General features: G+C 41.8%; 1 protein-coding gene across 4 annotated transcripts in view; it reads left to right on the top strand.

The window, feature by feature from the left end:
• zgc:158464 (uncharacterized protein LOC791139 homolog) overlaps positions 1–25,625 on the top strand; it is a 103,911-nt gene that overhangs the window by 52,467 nt on the left and 25,819 nt on the right. For 3 of the 4 annotated variants that reach the window (XM_034571968.1, XM_034571961.1, XM_034571985.1), the window contains exon 3: positions 21,346–21,564. In XM_034571968.1, the coding sequence (XP_034427859.1) occupies positions 21,346–21,564 (219 nt within the window). Of the gene's footprint in view, positions 1–21,345; positions 21,565–22,456; positions 22,556–25,625 lie in introns of all 4 variants that reach the window. The other variant, XM_034571976.1, reaches the window with a different exon arrangement.

The raw sequence follows: 25,625 nt of genomic DNA, 5'->3' as shown, positions 1-25,625 counted from the left end.
TTTCAAGGCTGCTGGTGACATCAACGTGAACATAATATATGAAGTGAACGCACACCGAGTGAATTAGAGCTGTTCCAATACTTTCTTCATTCCTCTCTCTCTCTCTTTCTCTTGTTTTCTTATTCTGTCTCTCTCCTGGCCTATTTTCAACTCCCTGTATCCTCCCTGAAGTCAGCAGAAGTGGGCTTTTCCACTATGTTCTTTAGCTTTACCTTATATCTCATCATTTCCAAACTCCTCAGCATGACGCGAGTGAAGTAGATTTATTTTTTATGTGGTATTATCAAAGGACACCAGCTGGGAAGCATTTTCTACCGCTGTCCTTTGTTTTTTCTCTGTATATATCTAAAATTGGAGAAATATGGATATTTGGTGGGTACGGACATAATGTTGATTTTCTCGAGATTCAGCAGTAAATCATGAGTGTGTTATGTTATGTCCAGTTCCCTCCCTACTGCACATTACTTTTGTTTCCATATCAGTGGAATTTGGAGATGACTGTCGTTCCACTTAGCTAGAAGTCATCTCTGTCCTCCTGCCAGCCATCAGCGTTGTAAACACTGCAGCGCTCCTCGCCAAAGCACTTCCACAGATGGCTCAATGAAGCACTCTGCCTTGTTCTCCTGTTTATTCAGCACTGCTCATCCCCATAATGAAATAGCTTCATTACAGCAATTTGCACTCATTCAGCATTCTGGGAGAGCGTGCAGATGCTCAAGTTGCACCGGTAAGCGTATAGGAAATGAGCTCGTCCCACTCCTCAAACACCCAGCAGTCATTTAGATAACATGGAAACCTTACAAAATGTGTTTGTCAAATTACATATTTAGGCAACCGGTGTGGCTCATCCTCTCCGTCCTCGCAGACACACACCCAGTTACACACATGTACACTTATACACTTGTGCACTGGAGCTGAAAGGAAAAGCACTGACACAAGCACTGAAGATGTTTGGTATGTGGCAATGCACTTTGGTTTCTCCTGACCCCTGTAAATTACCACTTGCCCATTTAACAGATGCATTAAACGTCTGTGTCTTTAAAGTCAAGTGCTCCAGTACCACTCTTTCTATAGAAATACATAGAGTTCAAAAGACTTTCTCCTCAGCATTACATCTGTGTGAACTTGGCCTATGTGGGTATGTATTCAGACCAGAGTGATTCCTTATCTTCCTACCCTACTCTATGAGTGCAACACTTTCACAGGCATACTATGAAAGACTGTGTATTAGCTCCTGCCTTTACAGAAATGACCCGGCCCTAAGATGACAGCCATTTCTGGCCTAATAAAGTTCAACTGCGATCAGAAATAACAACAGCAAAACAATTAAAAAATGCAAAGTACCAATAAGGATAGCTGTGCAAACCTGTTTGTGTGTATGCAAGAGAGATGCCTACTGATGAGACACATTTGACATGCATGTAGTATGTTTGTGTTTTAACAATTCTAGGATTGAGAGGTAAGGCCGCCTGTAGTACATCTGAACATCTTGCAAAAAATGCTAGAAATCACAGATAATCTACACAAGACAAAGCGCACCAAAGGTTATTCCTCTGGGAAAGATGTTCTACTCTGCAATATTTGTTGGACTGTCTAACTAGTATTATAGAGCCATTGTAACGTACCATTATTATTCAACACCTTGGTTTGCCCTTCAGGGAATATTGTACGTGTAAGACCAGATGACTCAAGGGAGAACCCCATCTTTTATTACCATAAATCATTTGTTTCAAGTGACCATCTATCACAGTGAGCTTAATTAAGATATTGGCTCACCTTTGTTATGTTCAGCCATACAGCCTGGCTGAGAACTAAAAAACATAATCCAAATAATTCACCTCACAGCCCCAGTAATGATCTCCTAACCTGGTCTCACCGCTCTTGACTTGATATATCCTCTTGTGAACGTATTCTTTACGTCATTTCACAGCACTTCAAAGAGCTGTGAGCTTTTGTCGCAGTACACTGTCGTCAAAGGTAATACAATAGAAGAATAGTGTGAGGTACAATCGTGGAGGCACAACAAAGTGAGTCATTCTCTGAATTTCTCTCTGCCAACTCTCACTCTGTTGCTCCATTCATCTCCTGTCACCTGCTCGACTTCTCAACACTGTTCTCAGCTTCAGTCATTGAGCTTTCTTATGTTCAAGATGGTCAAAGTATGAAATTATTAGTAATTTTCATCAGGTTTTGTTCAGTGTCCTTTTATTTTTATATTTATCACATCCTCTCTTGATACATTTGACAACACTTTTGGTCAACTGAAATGGTGCTGCCTTATTTTTAGCACACGCAGACACAACCACATGGGAAATATTTGCATATTTATGGGTTTTTTGTTAACCAGCATTATGCTCTTGTTACTGCAATCCAAACAGTGGCTGGGAATATTGCCATCCTTAGTATTCAGTCTTTGCCCTGATGCTGCTCTCACCCTGGAAAGTAATTTTCACATTTCTTAAAGGTCATCCAGACTCCGCTCATGTAAAAGATAAAGCTTCACTTGTCTCCGCTTCCTGTTTCTATAAACAACCAGGAAATTGAAAGTAATAATTCCCGACAGGATGGCAAACCTGTCTGAGATGGAATTCTTTTCCTGACATTTCAGTATCCTTTGCTATCCTTCTATCTTTCTTCTGCAAATATAATTTCTCTTCGCCCATGTGGGTGGTGCAGACTTGTTTTGATTTAAATATGATCCATTCATTCTCAAGTGAGCTCTGTTCCTCATCAAAAGAAGCAAAGCACTGGGCTGTTTTACAACATCAGAGGATCAGGATGCTCTTTGATCCTAAGGAGTGTAGTGAAGAGCCTGTCTTTGTGTTAACTGTTCACTGTTGCGGACACTGCTGGGCAAACGGGTAGAATCTAAAGTTTATTGGAAAAGATAAAGAGTTTGAGGAGTCTTAGCATTCAGCGCAGTTATAGCACATCAATATTCCCATCAGTATTTCTGTTCAGCCTTTCTGCCACACCAACGCAAAATCTCCCACCTGATGTTTTAATATCCTGCAATCTGCTCGCAAAGTCCTATTTTTGCTCTCCATGACTTTCACTGGTGCAGCCTGTGCATCTCTGACAGATTCAGTCAATCTCGTTCATGCATCCTAAAAAGGCACCAGGTCAGTTTGAGTCCGATTAGAGATGACATGCTACACAAGAATGAGAGTGACAATGATATAGATGAAAAGAGCTAGAAAACAAATGATGACAATATCACTGCTGATGCTGGCCGTGTGACAGACAGTCCACCAGCGCAATCGTTATTAGGTTGTTCTTCTCCTGCTAGACGTTTTGATCAGTACTTCAGCAGACTGTGAAATTAGCAATAAATAAGGGAAGGACTGCATGTTGGAAAGACAGACTCAGGAGATGGCTTTGTGATGGCCCAAAAGCGCCAGAGATGCACAGATTTGAACGTGAAACTTCATTATTCAGCGTTTTCACCTATTTTAATGACCTGGTCTGTTTGTTTTTGAGACCTCTGCAGATAATTTGGCTCCTGATAAAAAACTACCTAAAGTATGATGGCAAAGGAAGAAATTCTTTTGAAAGATGAACGAAGGAATCCTGACCTAAAAATACAATGGTTAAGAGTCATTAAACAATGAAGAGAGCAACTGCAGTGAATGTGACCATTAAAAATGTGTGATGATAGACAACTAGTTCATGTTGTTGAACAGCAGCAGCAGCAGCTGCTATTTTCTTCCAGCTGGACATTGAATGTACCAGTGGAAAACCCTGTCACAGTATGACCTATTACACTTCAGCTATGACGTTTGATACAGATGATGGTTTCTAATAACAGTTAGTTTTCGGACTATTATACTTTACTTGTTCACTAATTTCTTAAAGTCAAACTTAGAAAATACTAATAGTTATTTAGGTGTAAAAGACATTATGTCTGTCGCAGATGGATGGTGGAAAACATTCTCTGTAAAAAAATTGTTTGTCGTCCTGTTGCCTCAAGTAAAAGGAAAAAAATGTCGTTCTTTAATTTACCATATAAGATATTGATACCGATAAAATGACCACTATATTGTGCCCCTGTAATGCAAATCCCAAAACTTACAATAAGTCAAACCAGAAATGTTCTATGAATAGTCAAAAAAGCGCCCTCAATGCTGAGATTAAATGATTCCAACTTTAGCTTCCTGATGGAGAGTTGTCTTGCAATTTGTGTGCCCTCAGAGGAACTTGGACTCCATTTTTGCTGGCTCCATATGTTTAGCATTTGGGGTCCAACATGAAGGCTTGTGGATGGGCCTGGGGCCTTTCGCATTGTGGCAGATGGTGGATTATCCAAACAAGCGGACAAATTACCTCGGATTTCCCTCTGTGACTGGGCACCATTCAGCGCAACAGAGGGCCCAGCAGCCAGACCTGCCAACAGGGGGTTAGCTGGGACCGCGGGCCGCTCGCACACGGCCCGTCTCACTTCCTGGCATCTTCACTTTCCCCCTGTTACCTTCTTTCCCATTTTTCACTCTCGGCTCTTACTCAATCTTTTTCCTCTTGGCCAAGTCTCAGTCAGCACAAACAGATTCAGGAGTACTTTCGTTGCCACACGATGCTTTGTCTTTCTGCTTTAGAGTGAGGTTGTTCACGGCCTTGAATTGTGGATGATTTGAACTGAACTGTGCAGATGGACTTATTTTGATTGATCCCATCTCCCCTGTCCTTCCCACTGAAGGAGAATGAAGCAATTATATGATAAGAAAGCCAACACATGGCCCTTGTTCAACCAGTATCTATTGTAGGGAAAACAATAAAAACAAGCTAGACGTGTCATTAGTTCTGCTGGGCTCCATTTTTACAAGAGACACACACAAGGCTAATCTTGTTTAGCCCCTAACAGTTCTAGGAAGCCATGTGTCACCTTCCAGAAAATGTTCGGGACACTTAATCTACCGTTGTCATACAATGGACCTTGATGGTGATAAATTAAGCTTTTAGGACGTGAGTCTTAAGTCTTAATAGTGATCAAATGGCTCTTTCCTAATTGAATTGAGCTGCAGACATTACACGCTCCATGTAAGTGTATCAGCACTGAAGATTTTCTGTGCTCTGCTCAAACAGACCCCGAATGGTTGATGACTGTTATTAATGAAGCCTGCTAATGCAAGCAGACAGCCATTCAGATGTAACCATTTCAAGGGAACAAAACCGTTACAGTGGAATAATCCCCCTCATCCACAACAACCGCATTATCTATTTCGTCCGTTCATGTTTTTATTCATGAGTTCTTGGGAGTCGTCAATATTTTTCTGCCGCATCCGCTCCTCCACTCCTCACGTCCTATCAGGACTCACGCCTGAGCTGAGCTCCCGGTTTCGCCGGCTGCCAGCGGAAAGGTCAGCCATCATTTAGCCGGCGGAAAACGTGTTTGCTGGTGCCACATCCTCCACTGTTTGTCTGAAAGAATTTACACAACAGCAGCGGAAAATGTCAGTACATAGGGAGGATTATCACAAGACACTCCTCACATTATTATCGTCTACCTTGCTTGTGAGTTACAGGAATTAACAGAGAGCAACCTCTGAACAAACAAGCGCAGTAAGAGATGAATCATGCTGTTTTCTTTTGAAATGATCAGTGTTTATAGTCGTCAGAGAAACTTCCTATTTTCCTTGGCTCTTGTGTGTAAGAAAGAGTGACAAGCTCTGGAGAATCTGAGCCAGAAGACAGTGGCCCCTCCTGTTCCTGACAGGATCCTGGTAGCTTCCTATGTCTCAGCAGGAAGTGCAAGAAGTCAAAGTTTTCAGTCTTTAATCTCCACACCCACAGGACCAGAGCCTCTGCCTTCTCCATATGTTTACTAGGGCGTCTTTTATGCTCCTTGAAAAAGTCCGCCTTCATGTTTGTCAGCTTGTGTCTCTGTCTGTCTCGAATTTCACACGCACACAGAGACATATATAGCTGAGTAAACTCACAGTATAGACTCCAAAGTCCTACTCAGCATAAATCAAAAGTCTTTTACACTCTACCAGAGGTGGCAAACATACCCCCACCCTCTCCCTTTTCTTCATCTGCCTAATTTCCAGTCAGTCCCTAAGAGACTCCTTCTCAGCTTTAAGTATGTTTTATTCATTGGAGAAAACAGAGAACCAGAGTTAGAATTACACTTGTCAAAGGTTAACAGCACAACTGCGCATAGCAGAGAGATTATGACTGTTAGACATTCAGCCACCTCACCAGTGAGGAATCCTGTGTGCGTGTGTGCGGGCGCGTGTGTGTGCGTGTGTGTGCGTGTGTGTGTGCGCGTGTGTGTGCGCACTCCCTGAAGAGAGCGGATGAGCAGCAGTCTGGGAGGGAGGCAGCAGGTGCAAGAATGTGTTAGCAGCTCTGAGCGGGATGGGTTTTGTCAGCCCACTCTTGGCCAACTTTAAGGAGGAGGCTGAGGGTGTATCATTGCGTTGGTGTTACGTGCTTGGGAGGGTTGGCAGCCCCTGGTAGGCTCCTTGTGTCATATGCACATTTGTGCCAGTTAATCTGTGCCCTCTGACGTGCTCTTGTAACTACAGGCCTCGTATTTGTGTATCCCGGCTGACCTTTCTTTAGCATAGACTTGTATAAGTGTAGTCGCCCACACAGCTGGAGGAGGAGAGGAATCCAGAAGCCTTCCATTTGCTTCTCCTCTCACCGACCAAATACCAGGCTAACAGCAGATACGCAGCCTCATGAGGCCCTGACCTGGTATTTTAGAGCTCAGTAATGGATGGTTTAACTCTACAAGGTGGAGTTTTTAGTACGTGTGTATCTCTTTGTGGGTGCACGTACGCATGCGTGTGTGAATAATTATAGTAGAAAATGAGCGGTGTGCTGTTCCCTCTGAATAGCGTGACGTATATGAGTGAGATGGCTTATATCAACAGTGGCATTCCTTCATGAAACATGCTCGGCAGCTGCTCAGAACCGTGCGATAACACACGCCCTGCCCTCGTGACAGAATGAGCTTCATTATGCTCAATGGTCGGGCTCTTTGTGTTTTGCTTGCATTCGGATTTTGAGAAAGAGGTTTTGGCAATGGAGGAAGCATTCCTGCTGAGGTTGAAGGAGGCAGCCAAACCACAGTGAGGATGAATGCACTCCTGAGGGAACGAGTGGATGCAGTGGGGGAATGAAACTTAGTTGGGTACATCGGTACAGCATGTTCACCGCCTGCAATGGCTCCCTCACCTACCTTTTATACAAATATGTCCCAGTTTTTCTTATTAGTTTTTAAAGGTATGAAAGGTTTCCTAACCCATGCATTTTTATCACTTTGCAACTGAACCAAGACTTAAGGACGCGAGCACTTCTCCTGACATGTATCGTCACATTAAATTCTCCTGCTAAGTGACGTGATCCATAACTTGGCACTCTAATCAACCCTCTGCTGTTTCCACAATGACTGCAGCAAGTTATTGGATCCGGGAAGAGGATGAGGCAAAGATTACTCATTCAGCATCATGCTTTTTTATTGGCTTGAGTGTTTTTATAGGATTGCGTTTGACTTTTAACTGCTGGGTGCAAAGATACTCCATGGGACAGGGTCATGCAACTCCCAAGCCGGATTCCAGTAAGATGTTAATAACTATCCTGCATTAGTGACACGACCTTTTCCAAAACACTGTACTGGCAGAGGTCTTTCTCGAAAGCCGTAGTTTCATTAGTGGTATTTTTTTGGGACTCAGGCTATAAAAGTCAGTGGTGTGCTGATGGGTGTTTGGCAGAGTTTCCCACTACCCAGCTAGTGGTGCTGCTGTAGCTGCCTGCGAGGATGGTGGAGAAGCCCACGTGGCACGCTGCAGCCACATGTCTGGGGCCCAGCCAAAAGAGAGGCGTCATAAAACTCAGGCATGGGGCCTGGCACAGCAGAGACTGACACAGTGTTATTATTGTGTAATCCTTTTTCAGCTGTGAGCACTAATGAAGGCAGAGACATTTGTCTTATACCAATTCTGACTTTTTGACACAGTTATGTGCCCTTTTACCTTCAATATGTTATTTTTAACTTTGTTATTAAGATATGATGATGTTGAGTTATGATTTATGGTGTAAGACAGATGAGTTGTAAAAGCAAGTTAATTGTTAACAAACTGTTAAACAACAGTACTACTTTTTTACCTCTGCCAAGGAGGTCTTTTTTTCTGTTTTGTTTGTAAGTTGGCTTGTTAGCAGGATTACACAAAAAACGACTCCATCAATTTCCATTAAATTTAGTGGAGGGTTGGGGGTTGACCTAAAGAAGAACTGATTCAATTTTGGTGCAGATCTGGATCAAGAGAGCGAATGCAATGTTTTTTTACACTTTCTTTAACATTGCTAGATTTTTCAACATTTTTATTGTTTTCTCTCAGGATAATTCATCGATCTTGATGATAAAAATCAGGGACTGATATTTATGAGTGTGTGCAATTTGGTGCAGAGCCAAATAAAAATCCAGATCTGGTGAATTCAAATGTGGCTTCGTACAGTAAGGGGACAGTTGGGCCTTGCCAGAGGTATGTGCTCTCAAAGTGCCCTTGTAGTAATATTATGTTATAAAAAACTAAAAAGGTAATGTCTGAAAACAAACTAGTGTTAGAAAAAAAAAAAGACACGATCAAACCTCTGCTGCAGATATATCTTATTGGCACAAGAAATCACGGTCTTCAAAATGTAATATGCCAAAGCCAGGACTTCTTTTATAGGTTTGTATTGGGCTAGCAGTACTTAAACCTGAGGTCACTTGATAAGCCAAAAATCTTTAACACTAATTCCCACACACCATCAATCAGCAATCTCTAAACCAGTCCCCATCCTGCTGTATACGAACAGCTGTGATGTATATAATGCTCCATAAGAATGGCAGTATACTGCAGGGGCTGTTAAAGGATTTGCTCATTAGCCAGTGATGGAACTAGCTTAGTCAAGGTATACGTTGCAGCTTGTTTTTGTACGGGTAATCAGTTCTGTTGAGCTCATTTTCTACAGTGCACCCTCGGGGTCGATTTGCATTAATTGTTGAGTCGTCTGGAGTTTTTGTTGTATGTTTTACTCGTTAAGGAAAATGAGCTCACCTTTATGGGACTGTTCTTTGTCGAGTGTGAATAAAAAGAGTTGTAGATATGAATTAGAAATTCAGTTTGGAATGAGGCTGAGCTGATGATGTACTCACATTGCCAGAGGGATTTGTGTTTGCTTTTTTTTCTTTGTCTATGTTTTATGTCACCATAAGAACATATCACTGTTGAGTAGTTTACTAGAAAATCAGCCTCGGGTGGCCAAACAGCATAAATTCGCACCAGCAGTGAAATGTATTCCTTATCTTTTCAGCCAAAGTGACATCGCTTCTGTTTTTGTCCTGTTTACTCCTCGGGGGCAGGTGCTCTGCAGTATTGATCTGTAAGCTCTCATGAATTTTAAAACCATTTGATTAACAGCGGAGCGCCATGAAAAAAGCTAATGAAATTTCAGAAACGCATCCCTTGTAAAAAATTATGCATCATCACATGCAGTGTTGTCAAATATTGACTTAAATGCCGTCAAGGGATCTAGAATTTTGATTTTGATACTGTGTGACAAATGGCTCATGAGAGTAAATGAAGGTCAATGCTGTAAGACAACGTTATAAATTAATACATCTCAACAGAAAAGGTTGGATGAAAACAAAATTGATCCATCAAAATGAGATAGATTAATCAGCACAGGCAGGATTTAATAGTAATAGCAGGCTAGATTTTTGGATCCATTTGATTTTATTTATGTCAGTTCTATCACAGCACATTACTGCTTCTGAGAGATGCCAAAAGGTTTTAAATTTCTGCCATGTCTTCACAACAACAATGGCACTGGAAAAAAGTATCATGCAAATGACCATCTGCTCTCTGTGTTCATTCTTCCAGTCTGTACTGTAAATAGACAGGTCTACACTATGATGCACCTGCGTGGAGCTCAGTTAGCATATTTGTGCCAACTGGTAGGCATGTGGGTGAGTAGATGAAAATGAGGAGATGCTGCAGGAGGACGTATGAGGACTTTTTCTTTTCCCTGTTTCTCTAACATCAGATTTATGCATGTTTGCTTGCATCTATCTAGTGTTTTAACGGCAGTTACATTATGTCTGCTTACCTCAATCTTGTTTGTAAAGTTCTCGCACTGTTGCTAGATCGTATTTCATGTGCTTACTCTGCACTGGTCCATCTGACCTGTCAGAGTCAATCAGGTTGAACGGGGCTGAGATGTCTGACTGGACTCCAGAAGCTTCTCTGCAGGCTCTCTTTTGTCTGATCTAATGGAAGCTGAAGAGGAGGGACACACACACACACACACACACACACACACACACACACACACACACACACACACACACACACACACACACACACACACACACACACACACTGGCACTGCAGACTTTAAGTCCTGTGCCACTCATTAGGTACAATACAGAGACGCGGACCCCAGTGGACAGACATTGTTTAGACAGCAGTCAAGGGGTGAAGCGTATCACATTCATTATTATGCATAAGGCTTTCATGTTTCTCTCTGTCTTTCGCCAAGTGCATGTGTGAATAAAAGCTAATCTGGAGTAAACAACAATGCAGCCTCCAGCTGTAGCCAGACACTTACACGCTGAGGTTTTAGTCTGTGTCTAATTGTTTTATCTCATATCTGATAGTTGGGCTGGATGCATTGGTCGTCAGAGTTGGTGCCATTTGTCTGGCTGCATTTTCTGTACTTTTTATAGAAGTGCAAGCTCAATAATAGTCTGCTGTGCTATGGCCAACAGAAAGAAAATGATTCAGCAGTTATAAATTGCTTAGTTATCTTTTATTAAAAAAAATTATATATTCATTTTGGTAAGACAGATTTTCTTCACTATATTAATATTTCTTATAAAGAAAATCAAGTCTTAAGAAATTCCATCTACAGCACAACTGCAGCAGAAGCTATGAGGTCGGACTGTCTGCGTGAACCATGACTACTTCATGGATGTGTTAGCACGCAGTAAATAGCACTGTACACAGCTATACAATGCAGCAATGGAGAAAACACCCAGTTAGGGAGTGTAAAACATGTTTTTTGATTCTTAATGAATCTGTGGTGGGACAAATTAGAATATGGTCATGATAATTAATAGGAAATAATGATTCAAATATACTTTATCTATACTTTTGCTACTCATAGAAGTCTCTGCATTCCCTGACCTAACTTCTTTGTAAAACATCCAGCCTTGACCTCCACTCTCTTTTGAAAGGCTGTTAGTGTTTCTCATTGTTTAATCTGTTGGTGGTCATGTTGTGTTTGATTCGCTGTGACGCCAGGTGACGTGGGATCAGATCACACATAGTCATGTAAACACTGTTAGCAGCTTACGTGATAATCCACCCTCACTGTATTTACCCTCTCCACGTACAGTCATGTGGGGAGCGCTTATTCATCTGAAGGTCAAAACAGCACGCACGTAGAGAGAGTTCCGAGGTCACCTCTGTGTAACTATTTGCATTGCTGGAGCTGTTTAAATGCACGTTTCCCTGAGGACGTGCACGTCTTCTGGACTGGAAGGATTGGTAAACAGGTCACAAGGCTGCCCCAGCAGAAGTAGCCATCTCGGATAAAGGGAACAAATCAATACCAAGCGTTCCAGCATCTCCCTATTTGTCTCCCTTTCAGCCTGAAGACGCAACCTTTTTATTTTTGTCATAATGACTTCTTCACTGTTTCAAGTAATTGCAGTATATTTTTTTCCTAATTTGCTTCCCCATTTATCTTCGTTTCATGCTTAAAAAGCCTTTATGAGCCTTAACTTTGAAGTTTAGGAATAGTAAGAGTGGAACTCCGCTTTATTTTTTAAGTGCTCATGGGGTGTATTTGTAAAAGCTGCTACAGTTTGAACTTGCTGTTACATTACGAAGAGTAAAACTGGGGTTATACAAAGTGCAGGTTGTGCAATATTGCAACAAGACAAGATGTGCTGCTGTCCTCTGTTTGTAACCCAGTTTGTGAATAAAATATGTCAGCGTTTCAGCGTGCATCCGTCTCCGCTAATGAGAGCATGCCCAAGGAGAGTACACCGACTGTGGGCTCCGCTCAGCATGGAGGTGATAGAACTTAATTTCCCTCGGATTTCTCAGCGGCGGCTCGTGTCTGCATTGTTGTGCTGCGTGGAGAGATTATCGGATTATCACACAATATGGAAAAATGTTGAAGAGAGGAAAAAAAGCAGGAAGACTTTAAAAGGATGAGATTCTTTCCACTCGCAGGAAGGGCAACTGTTTAAGTGTGTGTGCTGGCTTCGTTTGAAAAAGCTTTCTTAACAAGACACCAAGACACTGCTTGCTCAGGCATTTTAACAGAGTACATTTAAATGACTGCAGTTGCTGTGTATTCATACGTATTTGACCTCCGTCCGACCCATGTCTGTATTATACCAAGGCCTGTGCTACAGCTCTTCCGTTTAGCAATGAATAGGCCTTTTCCTTCACAAGACATCTCTTTCTCAATTTTCCTCTCTTTCAAACAGAGAAGAGTAGAATGAGCAGTCTTGACATCCCCTGTGGGAATGTGAAGGCGGAGGTAGCGAGGGGGTGGGTCTGCTGACTGTTGCTGGAGGCCTATCACCATTAATGGGCTATTGACCCCCCTTTGGTTGGGGGCATGAAGTAACTATTCATCACAGCCACATCCACGTGTCATCAGACTCCCCCATGTCCCCCCTCCGCTGCAACCACACAGGCAGATTAGGCATCACGACAAGAGGCGCTCACTGACATGGCTAACGCATCTTTCCTCTCTTTCCTCTCCTACCCTCGCTCTCTCTCTCCGTTTATCTCCACTCCTCTTACCAGTTCTCTTCCCAGAACCAATCCCATCCCTGTGCAGCCTTCCCCTTCCAGCAGTCATACACAACCTGAACTCTGGGTGCACTCTTCTCTAATCCACCACCAGTCTTATCTCCACTCAGGAACAATAGCCACAGAGCAAGCGCAGCTCAGAACCGCAGCCTGCAGAAAAATAGCTCCTCTCCCACAGGGCTGTTTGGCCCCTCTGCATCCAACAGCATCAGCCAAGCAGCTTGTCACCGCTTCCATTAAGTCCTGCTCGCTGCCTGTCCAGAAAAGATTCCAGCATCTGTGTGTTTGACTTGCAGCGTCCAAATGGAATTTCTATTTCTGCAGTTCTCTCGATGACGTATTGCATCTGTAGTTGCTGTCCCCTTGTCAGTATACTGATCTACTGCTTGTCTTTTTGTTTGTTCACTGAGATGCTACGTGAGTTAGCTTGAAGGGCTACTCTGTGATTCATGTAGGTAGATTGGCACATTTTCAAGCTTCTGTCCCCATTCATCTTCTATTAATGAGCTTTCACCTGAGTCCTAACAAGCTGTAATTACAGTTGCGACCCACATTGGATCAATGGTCCCGTCCACACAGTGGCCCCTGCAGTGGCCAGTCATTTACATAGGTGAGGCATTGCCAGTGTTACACAGTGAGGCAGGATCAAACCACAGGGAGTCCCTTTACGATATTACATCATCCCACGTTAAACAGCAAATCCAGCTAATTAGTCATTACTGAATGCCAGACTTGGTTAATTAGCCATCTTTTCAGCAATCACAGGAAACGCCATTCCTTATTAAGCTTGTCTGTGTTTTTGGACTTGACCTCATGCTGTGTCTCAAAGGTTGAATTCAACTTGTGTTATTAAGCTCCAGTGTGGAAGATTCTGCTGGAGCCATTGGTAGCAACATAATACAGTATTCACAATTATGTTGAATTATTATGATATCACCTAAAACAAAGAATTGTGTTTATCGTGCTTATCTATCAAGGCAGGGAGCAGGTCTTCTTCCGCAGAGCCCGCCATGTGGCCTTACCGTGTTTCTACAATAGCCAAGCATGGAAAAACAGTGGCTCTGTTGTGACTCACCTCAGTAAATCTAGTAAACATTTCTAAACTGCGTTTGTTTGGACAGAACCACTCAGTCTAAGCGAATCTAGTCATTTCATTTCAGTAACCTAAACTGCAGCTAACTGTGCTAACCACAGCAGAGCGGAGACTCATTCAGAAGCCGGATACACTCACTTCTTCACTTTGACGCTGCTCATTATCTGTGTTTAGGCTGAGAGGATTTTAATTACCGCCATTTTTGTTTAGCGAACATCTATCGAGAAGATGAAGTAGATGGACTGACTGAATTAATCCTGGAACTGACAGCAACAATAAAGAGCCAACATCAGCTGACCTTTTTATAAATGTTGTCATGCAGCCGTCATGTCTTTGTAGTTCCTATTTTGTTGCCACCTTTTGTTAAAGTCTCAGTGGTTTAGATGAATTAAGTCATATTTTCGGCAACTAATCGGTCCACAGAACCAGGGTAGTGAATAAGACATTGCATTAAAACTTGAGCATTCATCTGTCTTTCACATTGTTTACTTTTTATTTGTTGATTAAAATTTGTATTTATTTAATCATAGTTCTAATTTTCAAAGATTACTTTTACTTAATTTTATTCAGTAGTCAACAATTTTTATTCTTCATAGTTTTCATTAACAAAATTAACGTTGAACTTGAACTCAAGTGCGTTCATTAGCTGCTGGAGATGGAGAGCCTTTTTACTGCTGTGCCTATTTATTATTCTCACCACTCTCTCATTCTGTGTAAGTCTCCCACTCTCTTGTTGTTCCCATCACTCTCCCGATTTCTGCCGCAGTCTCTTTATTTCTCCCTCTGTGACAAACTTGCGTCACCTGCCTGTCTTTAATTTTCAGAATTCCCCCTTTTCTCTATTTACCTGCTGTTGCTCTTTGTTTTTTTTGTTTTTTTTTATCCATCTCCTCTTTTATCCCTCCAGCGCTCCCCTTTCTTCCTCTCTCTCTGTCTCTGTTACTCTATCTGACTTGCTTCCGTCATCACCCACCTCCCTCTTGTTTTTCTGATTTGTGTACGTTGTCTCTTTAGACTTATGCTCTCCTGCTCCGGTGGGGAAATGAATCGATATAGATGTCAGCTTGTGAGGAAGACACTCTTCAGCCTCTAATTCCCTCAGGCCATCTGGTCAAATGGCACATTTATGCATACACAAGTACACACACACTGGCATGCCTTCACATTATGTGACTGGCTACACAACTTATTTTAAAGTTCTTTATTTTCTTATTAACGTCCCTTCTGGGAACAAATGAATTGTGGTTTATTTAAAGTCCATTTAAGCTTCCTTTAGAAATGCTCTGAACTCCGGATATTCTCCAGAAATGATCTGGAAGGGTTGTGTGTGAAAACGCAAATGTACAAGTCAGTTTCTGCAGACTTTTCCCGGAGATTCTCCTGCTAGCCCCGCTAGAAAAAACTCTGGATAATGTCAGAGTAAGCCCTTGAGAGAACACTGGAGATTCACTGCAAGGGAGTGGGTCCATGACGTTTATAACATGCGCTGCAGACAATACTGAAAAAAACAAAAGAACACAAATATTTCAGATGTGCCAAACGCTTTTTGGTATAAAGACCAACACCGGTTTCAATGTTCTGTAAACAAAAACACAGAATCTCCGCAGCGGAATTAATTTGTTACGTCCTGTTTCTGCCTGCTGCGCCACCCCTCTCCAAAACACTCAGATTTCTGTGTTGTTGTGAACGTGTCAGACTGAAGAATCTCTTGCTCCGTTCTTCATACGTGAAAGGCAAACTGCGAAGAATGCCTGGACCCCATTGTGCAGACATTTTCTGGAGTTCATGTCTGAAAACGGCTTTGGATAGATTTTGTAATATCATTTCACAGGGGTTGCACAGCTCTTTCGGTCTGCTTTAAAGCGCCACTCAATACATTTGTCTTTCATGAAGTATGGCTTCTAGCAGAAAAGACATTTATAAAAAAGCCCAATCCAAAAATGGGTGAACCAAGACCCGAAATACTCATCTCTCTGGGCCAAAGCAGGAATACTGTCTCAGCCCTGGCTTCCAGGCTTCCCGAAAGTGTGTGTGTGTGTGCGTGCATGCGTGTGTATGAGTGACAGTTGGGCCGGCAGAGGCCTCGGAGTGTCCCCACCACAAGCTTGGCACAGTGTGAGCCAGGAGGAAGCAGGAGACAGAGAAAACAAATTGCATGGCGGAGTCTGTTCTGTCTGCAGGAGGCTGATGGAGACGCAGCAGCACACAGACACACGTCTTCTCCTCACAAATGGACAGACCTGTCATGTGAACAGAAAGACAGTGTCAGTGGCTGGACAAATCTATGCTTATTGATTGCAGACACTGTAAATATCAAATCGAGAGTGAAATGTTGAAATTGTGGAGGCTGTTAAAAAAGAAGAAATGCTAATTTATTCCCTTTTGAGTTTGACTATGAGACATGAAAATGTTTTCAGAATGAAAGATGTGAGCACAAAGCTGGAAGGCTTGATTTGTCTTGGCTTAGAGTAACCATTCTCCCAGAGGTCTGTGGGGAGCAGTTGAAGGCAAGAGTCTCCTCTCAGCTCCACTCACGGAAGCAGAATGACACTCAGTAGTAGCAGGCCGTCACGGGTCAAGGCACAAACACCTTCACTTGTCAGCCAGCTCTTTGACTGACGCACAATACTTGTGGGTGGCCTCTGAGCTCGAATCCCCGGATCAACATTTTTTGCACTTTGCAAACCTGGGCAATCAAACAGAATGAAACCAAAGCTACAGAAATATGTCATTGCTACATACAAGCCTTTTCTGCAGAGGCTTTGTTAATCAAACCTGCAGCCTTTGTAAATGTGTGTCCTCGTTGGCCGGGCCATTGTCACTGGGCTAGGTTTACTGAAGTACATTTAAGCATTAGCTGTCAAAAGCAGTTCAGCACTATGGCATGAGTTTAGTAAATCATGCAGTGATATTTCTCTTTTTTTGTCTGTGTAATGTGTAATTTTCAGTTCCATATTTCACTGAAGCTCATTGTCTGCAGATCAGAAAGCCCACTAATATCTGGCTTTTGTCTGCAATGGGAATGTAAACAGTCTGCATTCACTCCCGGGTCAGTAGCCACAGGTTTTAAGGGGCTCTGTCTCCCATCGTCCAATCTGCCTCAAATTGATAATGGCTACCTGGGTTCAAGATTTTTCTTTATATGTGACCTAGCTGGTGGAGCAGACAGAGCAAATCCTTGAAGCCTTTGTATTTTCTGGCCATTGTGTTGCTGGGGTGTAAAGTCAATCGCATTTAATCCTTCACTACTGCACAAGAAATCCCCTCAATCAAATCCAGATATTCACTGTGCCCCTGCAAGCGCTTTGCAGCAGCATTGTCTCTCTGGCTCAGTAGGAGTGGGCGAGTGGCAGTCAACAAGGGAGACAGATAAATGTGATTTTAGTTTTACATATTAGAAGCTTTAGCATTTGCAAATAAAGCACAGTCATTGTTTTCTACTATCTTGCAAGTGCAACCACTTTTTATTGGTTGGCAAGAATGGAAGAATGGATAAGACAGGAGTGGTCTGGATGATGAGGGCTTGACGGTCTGGTCACTCTTTTATATGCAGCAGGATGCGTCTGCCAGGTTGGTTGCAGTTAATGTTTCTTGATTTAATCCAGAGCTCTTTTCCTGCCCTTGCAGAAGCCACGATAATATGCCCACAGGGCTCCTCCTGTAGTAAGTGGAACAGGAGCCTCTTTGGATTTATTGCAAAGAATATATTCATCTCTCTCCCATAGGATTAATCTCTCTAGTTCATGAACCAGAGAGGAAGATGATAACAGGCACTGGATCTGTCACTTGTTTCAGAGCTTAGCGCTTTTCCTTTACTGCCTCTGATTTTATTTTTTTAGCTCGCATGTGGAAACCTACATTCGACTGACGCATGCTCTGCAGCTGAGGTTTTATGACAGCCAGTATCTATGTCCTTTCTCATTAGGGAGAAATGGTTTTGAGCTTGAATGCAGCTGTTTGCTTCTCAACAGTGCGCTCCGCTGTCCCCGCACTCATCTTTTTTAGTGGCACTAAACAGATGGTTGCGGTCAGCGCTGCTGCTGCTGCCGCTACATGGCTGTTGAAGCCCTGCTGAGAGCAGCACAATCTTGCAGATTAGCTGTTGCTTAAAATACTTGAAACCTCCAGAACTTTAAAAGAACAACAGAGTCTTTGTAGCAACATTGGATGCCTTGAAATTTCTTCTTTCCTCCTGGTTGCCCAGCGTGAGTAAATAGGGGGAAATAAATGTTGCTTTTCACGGGCATGAATGAAGGGGTTGCAAAGGCCAAGTCAACCAAGGCAAAAGAGAGGAAGTGCAGAATCTGGACAGGAACTCTGACATCCGGGGAGGTATGAGGCACATCAAGGGAGGGTGTGGTGCGTGACCTCTCACCCTAAACAGAGGCTAGAGGTCAAAGACGGAAGATTGACTGCAGCTGTGTTGCAACATGCAACCCCGCTGCCATGCCAATCACTGTAATTAGCCTAGACAGATGTGTCCCCACCCACTTTAGCAAACATGCTTTAACAGGAGCTGACAGAATGAAAAGAGCGCAAGGATGGAAGGAAACAAGGGAGGTTACAAGGAAAGGAGAACTCATAAGGAGTCTCAATCCACTGCAGCAGTTTATCGACGGCAGCGTGCTTATATTAAAGCATTCTCCCCACAAGATTTACTCACCACCTCAACCACCTCACCCTGAATGCCCCCCCGCCTCTCCCCTCTCTCCTTTTACCCCTGTAAAGAGCTATTTGTTCTTCTGCTGGGGAGGTAGGACATAATCATGCCGAGATCTCATAATACCACATCTTTTAACTGCCAAGATCAAAGAGTGTGAGTTGGCCTAATGCAGGATTACGCAGAGATACGGGACCTGGCAGCCACCTCACCTCGCTCCTCCACCACCACCACCAACGTGGTAGCTCCATTAGGCTCTACGCATTGCTCATTTTTCCGCAAGAGCTCCCCTGGGCTAAGAGGCAATTATGCAGTAGTGTGGCATAATATTTCATTCGCCTCACATTGCATTACTTTATCGTGGTTGCTGGCCGCTAACAGCTTCATGTGGCCCAGGAGGAAGGGTGCAGGCTGCTAACAACTTCATATGAGTGGAGGGAGATTGAAGAGGGGGGGGGGGGGGTTGGAACGGGGAGAAGAGGAGGGGAGAGAGTTCTCAAGGGCATGGCGCTTCATTAGGAGTCAGGTCTGTTTCACCTCTCCGTATGGAGAATAAAAGGATTTGAATGCATCCAAGTTAAGGTCCAGTCATGTTAAGTAGGTAAGGAAAAACAAAAACAGGAATTCAAGCACTAAGTTTCAGATTATTAACCTAACCTACAAAACAACATTGAAATGAAAAAGTTTTTCAGGAAATCACTTTGAAATGGTAACATGACAGGACCACAAAGCCACAGCGAGTCATTCTATATTTCTCAGAAATGCAATTTTTAAAGAATTTTTCAAATCTCATATGAATATCTCCTTTTTCAGCTTCCTTTAGAGCAGTGTCTAGAAAAAAAAGTCATATTCATGATTATCTATATATTCATGGGGTGTATGGACACAGCTCCATCTACGGACAAACCAGAGATCTAGTAATGTCTTTAAAACAGAGAGAACTGGTGCCTGTATCATCAGGTTGCATCAAGGAAGAAGAAAATATGCAGGTCTCATTCTGTAACGTGAAGATTTCAAAATAAACACCATTATGCCCTCATTAGTTTGTCACCTGCCACTGTGATAGATAAAATCCCCACCACATTAAGAGACTTGTAGCTTTCTGGTCCAGCGATTCTGGCACCGCTCTCTCACTCCCCATCTTTGGATGAGTGACACATGCCACAGAGTAGCTGACAGATTGTGCTTGGAGCTGCTGAGTCCAACATTTTCACTATTTTCACTTTTTTACTTTAGAGGAAATCTCTGGCCTCCATCTGGGTTTGTAAAATAATGTGAGAATTGACCATCTTGCAGAAGCACTGTAGATGTAGTACGCTGATGCTCGTCAATGGCAGCCCATTCAACACTTTTGTCCAGAACTAGATATGTTGACAACAATTTGCACAGATTACCATCAAAACTTTCTAAAGACAGTAAGGCTCTTTTTGCAGTTGCACCTTCATCACAATAATTTGTGCCTCATCAGTGATAAGGCTCAGTGGATTGTTTGATATGTTGGTTGTTATTTAGTTATTTAATTTAGTGATGCTAAGTTTCGTTCCCACTTTTTGTTGGACCTCATTTATAAGTTAATAAATACTGTCCACACTTTGATGTTAAGAAATGTCATTAAGAATAATGAAAATGTTCAAAGTTGATATATTGTAATGTATGACAGTTACAGAATATTAGCACTGAGATCAACTTTGAAGCACTGTTGGTGTGACGAAAAAGGAGATGTTTTAATTTTGAAATAATTAAGCATTTTAATTTAAATTAATTGGTTTAAGGGGCACTAAATGTTTACTATGGTGTTCATAGACATGAGTGAGAAACATAGAAACAGGAAACGTGTGCTTTCTCCTCACCTCTGCTCTGTCAAAGCAGGCATGTGTAGCCTGAGGCAAAGCTGTTCACTACTGATGTACGATTTCTGCTGAATTCACGAAGGTCTGTGTGTGAGCTTTAGTCTCAGGTCTGCCTCTTCCTGACCTCTCTGTCTTCTGTCATCAGTAAACTATCACCTCATGTACGAAGCTCCCTTCCTTATCAATCACACATCCTATCAACAGGCACCTTCTACTTCTAGACCACCACTGTTTGGGGAATTTACACTTGAGATAAAAAAAATGCTGTTATATGTTAATGCTGTTGACAGTGCTGTGTACCAGCGTCCGCAGTGGTCTTAATGCTGTAGTCTGACTGTGATGCGTCCAGCTTCGATACAAGAAACAAACTTGAGGCTCCAGGTCAAATTTACTTTTTTGTTAATGCCTTACAACACCTTGCAGCTAATGGATGGCTTCATTAAACAATTTACAACTCATCAACATGATTTATTAATGATTTATATCAATTAACTACATAATTTGACTTTGACTTAGGTCCATTGTGTGTCAATTTGGCAACCTTCAAATATTGTTTATTACCAGCCATACAACCTGAGTCTTTATAGCTATGTGTAAAATAAAATGTGAAGCCTGCAAGGTGTTATTTGTGCCTTTGAATCTGCAGTCTGATGTCATCAGCCATATATCGTTATTTTGTCCCTCATTCAGATATGTTTTATATAAATATCGTCGCCCATTAATCGCATTACATTCTATACGAGAAATGTATGCATCATTATTTACAAAATATGTTCCTCTAGTGTCTCGTAAATTCATCTGCTGTCATAAATCCTCATTTCTCATATATGCTACAGAGTGTTTTTTTTCCATTGAGCCGTTTTCATCAATATTTATTTCAGGCACCCAGCATTAACCACCAGTCTTTCTCCTTGATCGTAGAAATCCGATCTTCTGGACGAGTGCAGAAGGAAGGATCTGTGAGGCAGCTGCCCTTGTACGACACGCCATATGAACCAGCCGAGAACGGCAGCGACTCGGACCATGAGCGCTCGCGCTGCCCAAGAGAAAGCCGACTGCCCCAGGATGATGAACGACCTCCAGAGGAGTATGACCAACCCTGGGAGTGGAAGAAAGAGCGGATTTCCAAAGCGTTTGCAGGTACGATGATCACTGCAGAGAGACAGTAAAGTGAACTTTATTTATTTATTTACCCAGTCATAGTAACTTTAAATATCCATTGACATAACATGCAACACAAGGAGAAATCGCTCAAACAAGCCAGTATCTTACTGAATAGAATAAAAAGACGTTTGATGAAAAATGCCTAATTTATTTAAAATGCTGTATTTCTGTGTACCTGTTGTTTAACTGTAAGAAAACAAGTTTTTTTCGATCCAAATGAAATCACAATTGATTTTAACTTAAGCACTTAAAGGTGTTTAAGTTCTGCTTTTATGTTAAAATTCACTTTATCAATGCCTGCTTTTCAATAAGGGTTTGCTGGTTTCAATTTCAAGATTTTAACACAATAAAATCTGAAACTGTTTCTGCTCTGCTTAACTAACCCAAGCATCTGTCTTTTTCCAGCTCTAACAAATATGATTGTGGCTTCTGACAGGCTTGAGGGCTCTGCTGCTACTGCTGCTTTAAACTCTCTTAACACTTCTGTTTTTTCCTTCTGTGTTTAAACACCAGATAAGTTCACTTACAGGTGTCCAGCTGTTTCGATCCAGCTGCTGTCTGTTTAAACTTACAGTTGATATCTGTGCTGCTCGGGGGGAGCATGATTGGTTGTGCAGGTGCATGTAGGTGCAGGTGTTATTCGCTGTGTTTTGGGAGCTTCAGCATGGCTAACACAGCCATAACATCAAACAGGGCTGTTCCTGGACAGAATACGGCTTTGGAATATAAATATGCAACCCAAATTTAAAAAAGAAAAAAGATATGCCAAGCCTTTTAACTGAATATAGAAAATCAGCAACCCTTTATCTCCATCTATTTTTCATCGTCCCTTTTCTCTTTATATTTTTTTCTTTTTATCCTTGACCAGCTCTGCTTTGTTATGACTGCATTAGCTACGAGGGCTCTGTAAGTGGCACTGGATCAGGTCCCCACAGAAGAACGGACTGCACCTCTAAATCCCTCACAGGTACCGGTGGAGACGGGGCTGGGGGAGTGTCTCTTGTCTGTCTTTGTATATTCATGTTCGCACTTTGACACTGATGACTTTCCAGCTTGCACTGAACCTTGTGGTGTGGGGTTTAATTGTTACGTAAATCTTCAGCACCTCGGTTAAATATGGCTCGTCACATGTGGAACTAAGTTGTCAAATGTGTTTGAGCTTTAAAGAATTTTAAATTAAAATCTCACTGAGTGAGACGCTAAATGAAAATATCGTACAAATACATTTTCATTGTTTGTACTTCTTTATTCTTTTATTATTATTTCTAGATATATTTTCTTTTTCAAAGTATAGATTTTACATGGCATTTCCATAAAGCTCTTTGTTGTAAACAATTTTTGATTACAATACAGAAATTGACAGCGTAATAATATAATCCCCTATGGTGTCGATGTGCTGATAGACTCGTATGGGGAGTGGGGACTGCTTTAATAATAATAATACATTTTATTTATACCGCACCTTTCATACATAAAATGCAGCTCAAAGTGCTCAAAGTGCAATTATATCAAAAGACATGAAATAAGATGGATCAATAAGAACACATTAGCAATAAAACAAAGACTTAAAAACTAGCAAAAGGTATATAATGAAGTAAAAAAAAATATATATATATATATACCGACAATGGTGTTAAAACATTTTTTTTATTAAAAGCATGATCATAGAAATAGGTCTTGAGTTGTTTCTTATAGCTATAAACAGAAGTAGCTTGTCTGGTGTGTGGTGGGAGTTTGTTTATGCCATTTATAAAACAAAAATTCTGTAAGCTCACAGATTCAGTCAGTGATTCATGTTGACTGATGTAAAACATCAAAATGTGATGCTACAAGTTCCAACTAGCCTGTGTTTGTAGATTTTAACATTACTATCCAAAACCATCAGAAAAGCCCTGTATGTTTCTAATTCAGGCCGAATTTCTGTTTAACTGACAACGTGAGCCATAAAGCCTGAAGCCATAAAGCAGAGAGAGACTGAGATGATGCTGAGGTGGACTCCACTGTAATATATAATATATTTAAATGTGTGTCAAGTCTCTTATGTGGCATTAAATGGTAGCAAGCTCATGAATCTCATTTGTGGGAGAAGAAAAAGAGGCACAAGAGAGTGTTCAGTTTATACCTGCAGGTGATGAGGGTATGTTTTAATAGCAGCCGTTCTCTTTACTCTTTAAGAGAAAATCACCTCTAAATGTGTAAAATAATTTTTGGCTTGTTTAGAAGAACAGAATTAATGATGTGAGTGATGGAGTAGCTGCGATGTGTCAGCAGTTCTGATTTACAAAGAGCCCATTCGTGTTTGGACAAGCTCAATCCAACTATGACACGTGTCTGTATATTGATCCATCACCTCTCTAAGTTTTACTTGTGTTTTTTTCCCTTAAGTCCTGTTTCATGTTAACGTCTGTGTATTGTAGCCACTGAGGTCTTCACAGGAGTCAGGCTGCTCTGCCTCTGCCTGCCATTAGTTAAATAAGGGATGCTGCATTCTTAATCACTTTCCTTCTCGCCCTCATTATTTTCCTGTCAAGCCGCACTCGGAAGAGTTTGTCTAGGGTGCTATTTACTAACACATCCGTCTTACAACCTCCCCAATGAAGGCAGTGTCCCTCTTTTGATGATGATTAATTCAATTTCCATTGGATGGCAAAGTGTTGGCTGGGAATTCGGGAGCTAAGTCTTTAAGTTGTCTTTCAAAGAAGAAAGCGGCAGACCAAAAAGCCCTTTGATTAACAGCACGTCGTCCTCGCTCCTTGTTATGTTTAATTCAGGCAGGAATAATTCCGCTTTACTTTGGAGACAGAAAAGAAAGACGGATGAGAAAGACGTCTGTGGGAACAGCCTTGTCAACATAGGCTTGTTGGTTTTTTAGACCTGCCGTGGATCCAGACATCAACAGGCTTAGAGAAAGTTTCCCACCTTTTAAGGTTTTTATTCTGTGTGTCTGCACCTGATGCTCTGATCTTCCCTCCACTGTCAAGAAAGTACACACTGCTCCAGCATTTAAGTCCACTTGTGAGCCGTCTCTGACAATCCCATAATTCCCCACTTCATAAGTCATACCTGTGGTCTGTGTCTTTCAACTTGGAGAATACTATGTCAGACTTTGGCAGGTTACCCTGATCTTGTCCTGAGAAGTTCCATGTTAAACAAAATTTAGATGTCCATGTCGTCTTTGATTAATAAAGCAAGTTTTAGCTGCTATATAAATAATATGAAAGTAAATCAGACTGTCAGGTTGAAGGAGCCAATAATCCTGGAAAAACTGGCAAGAGCAGGCTACACTTTGAAAATAAACAACCGATACATCCCAGCCCCTCCCATCAGCCCTACGTAAAGCTCTCTGTGTTCCATTATACACTAGAGTTTTTAATCTGGTATCTTTGGCAACATTAGCCTGCTCTGCACCGGTAATGATGTGTTTTATGTCTATGTTTATGCCTGAGCTGATGACAGGAGCAACCCTAGTGTCAGAGAGACTGAATACCTTACAGAGACTGGGAGCATGGCAGAAAAGCCTGCTGAGCAACCTAAATATTTTCTGATGCCCCAGATAAAAAACAAAACTTGACATTCAAAGGAAGGATTTCAGTCTAAAAAAGAAATTGATGTTCGACAAGAACACATTCATAGTGTAATTACTCATACTGCCAGAGGGGGAGTGGTCAGCACATGCTCAACATTAACAGAGGCTGCTTTGTATGGGGATTGTTCTACGACTCTTCTTATGTTCTTTATTTTCTTAGGCCTGTATTCTGTTTTGGATATTAAATAGTTCTTCGAGAGTTTGTTTGCCACTGGCATTTAGACGCTTGTACCACTCATTACTTAAGTTCTGGATGTTTTCATTTATCACATCATCATCCATCTGTTCCTCGTTTTGATTTATGGTTAATAACACTTCTTGGTCGGCCCACATCGCTCACATGCGGTGTGAGACAGTTTTAATTATTTGCTCCACAGGCTTTACTTATACTTTATCCCACATTTCTCCGATGAACAACTAATTCATTGTGTTTATTTGTTTGATTTTTGAT

The sequence above is a fragment of the Hippoglossus hippoglossus genome, chromosome 3 (assembly GCF_009819705.1).
Source record: "Hippoglossus hippoglossus isolate fHipHip1 chromosome 3, fHipHip1.pri, whole genome shotgun sequence".
Lineage (NCBI taxonomy): Eukaryota > Metazoa > Chordata > Actinopteri > Pleuronectiformes > Pleuronectidae > Hippoglossus > Hippoglossus hippoglossus.
This window is presented reverse-complemented; position numbering and strand designations above follow the sequence as displayed.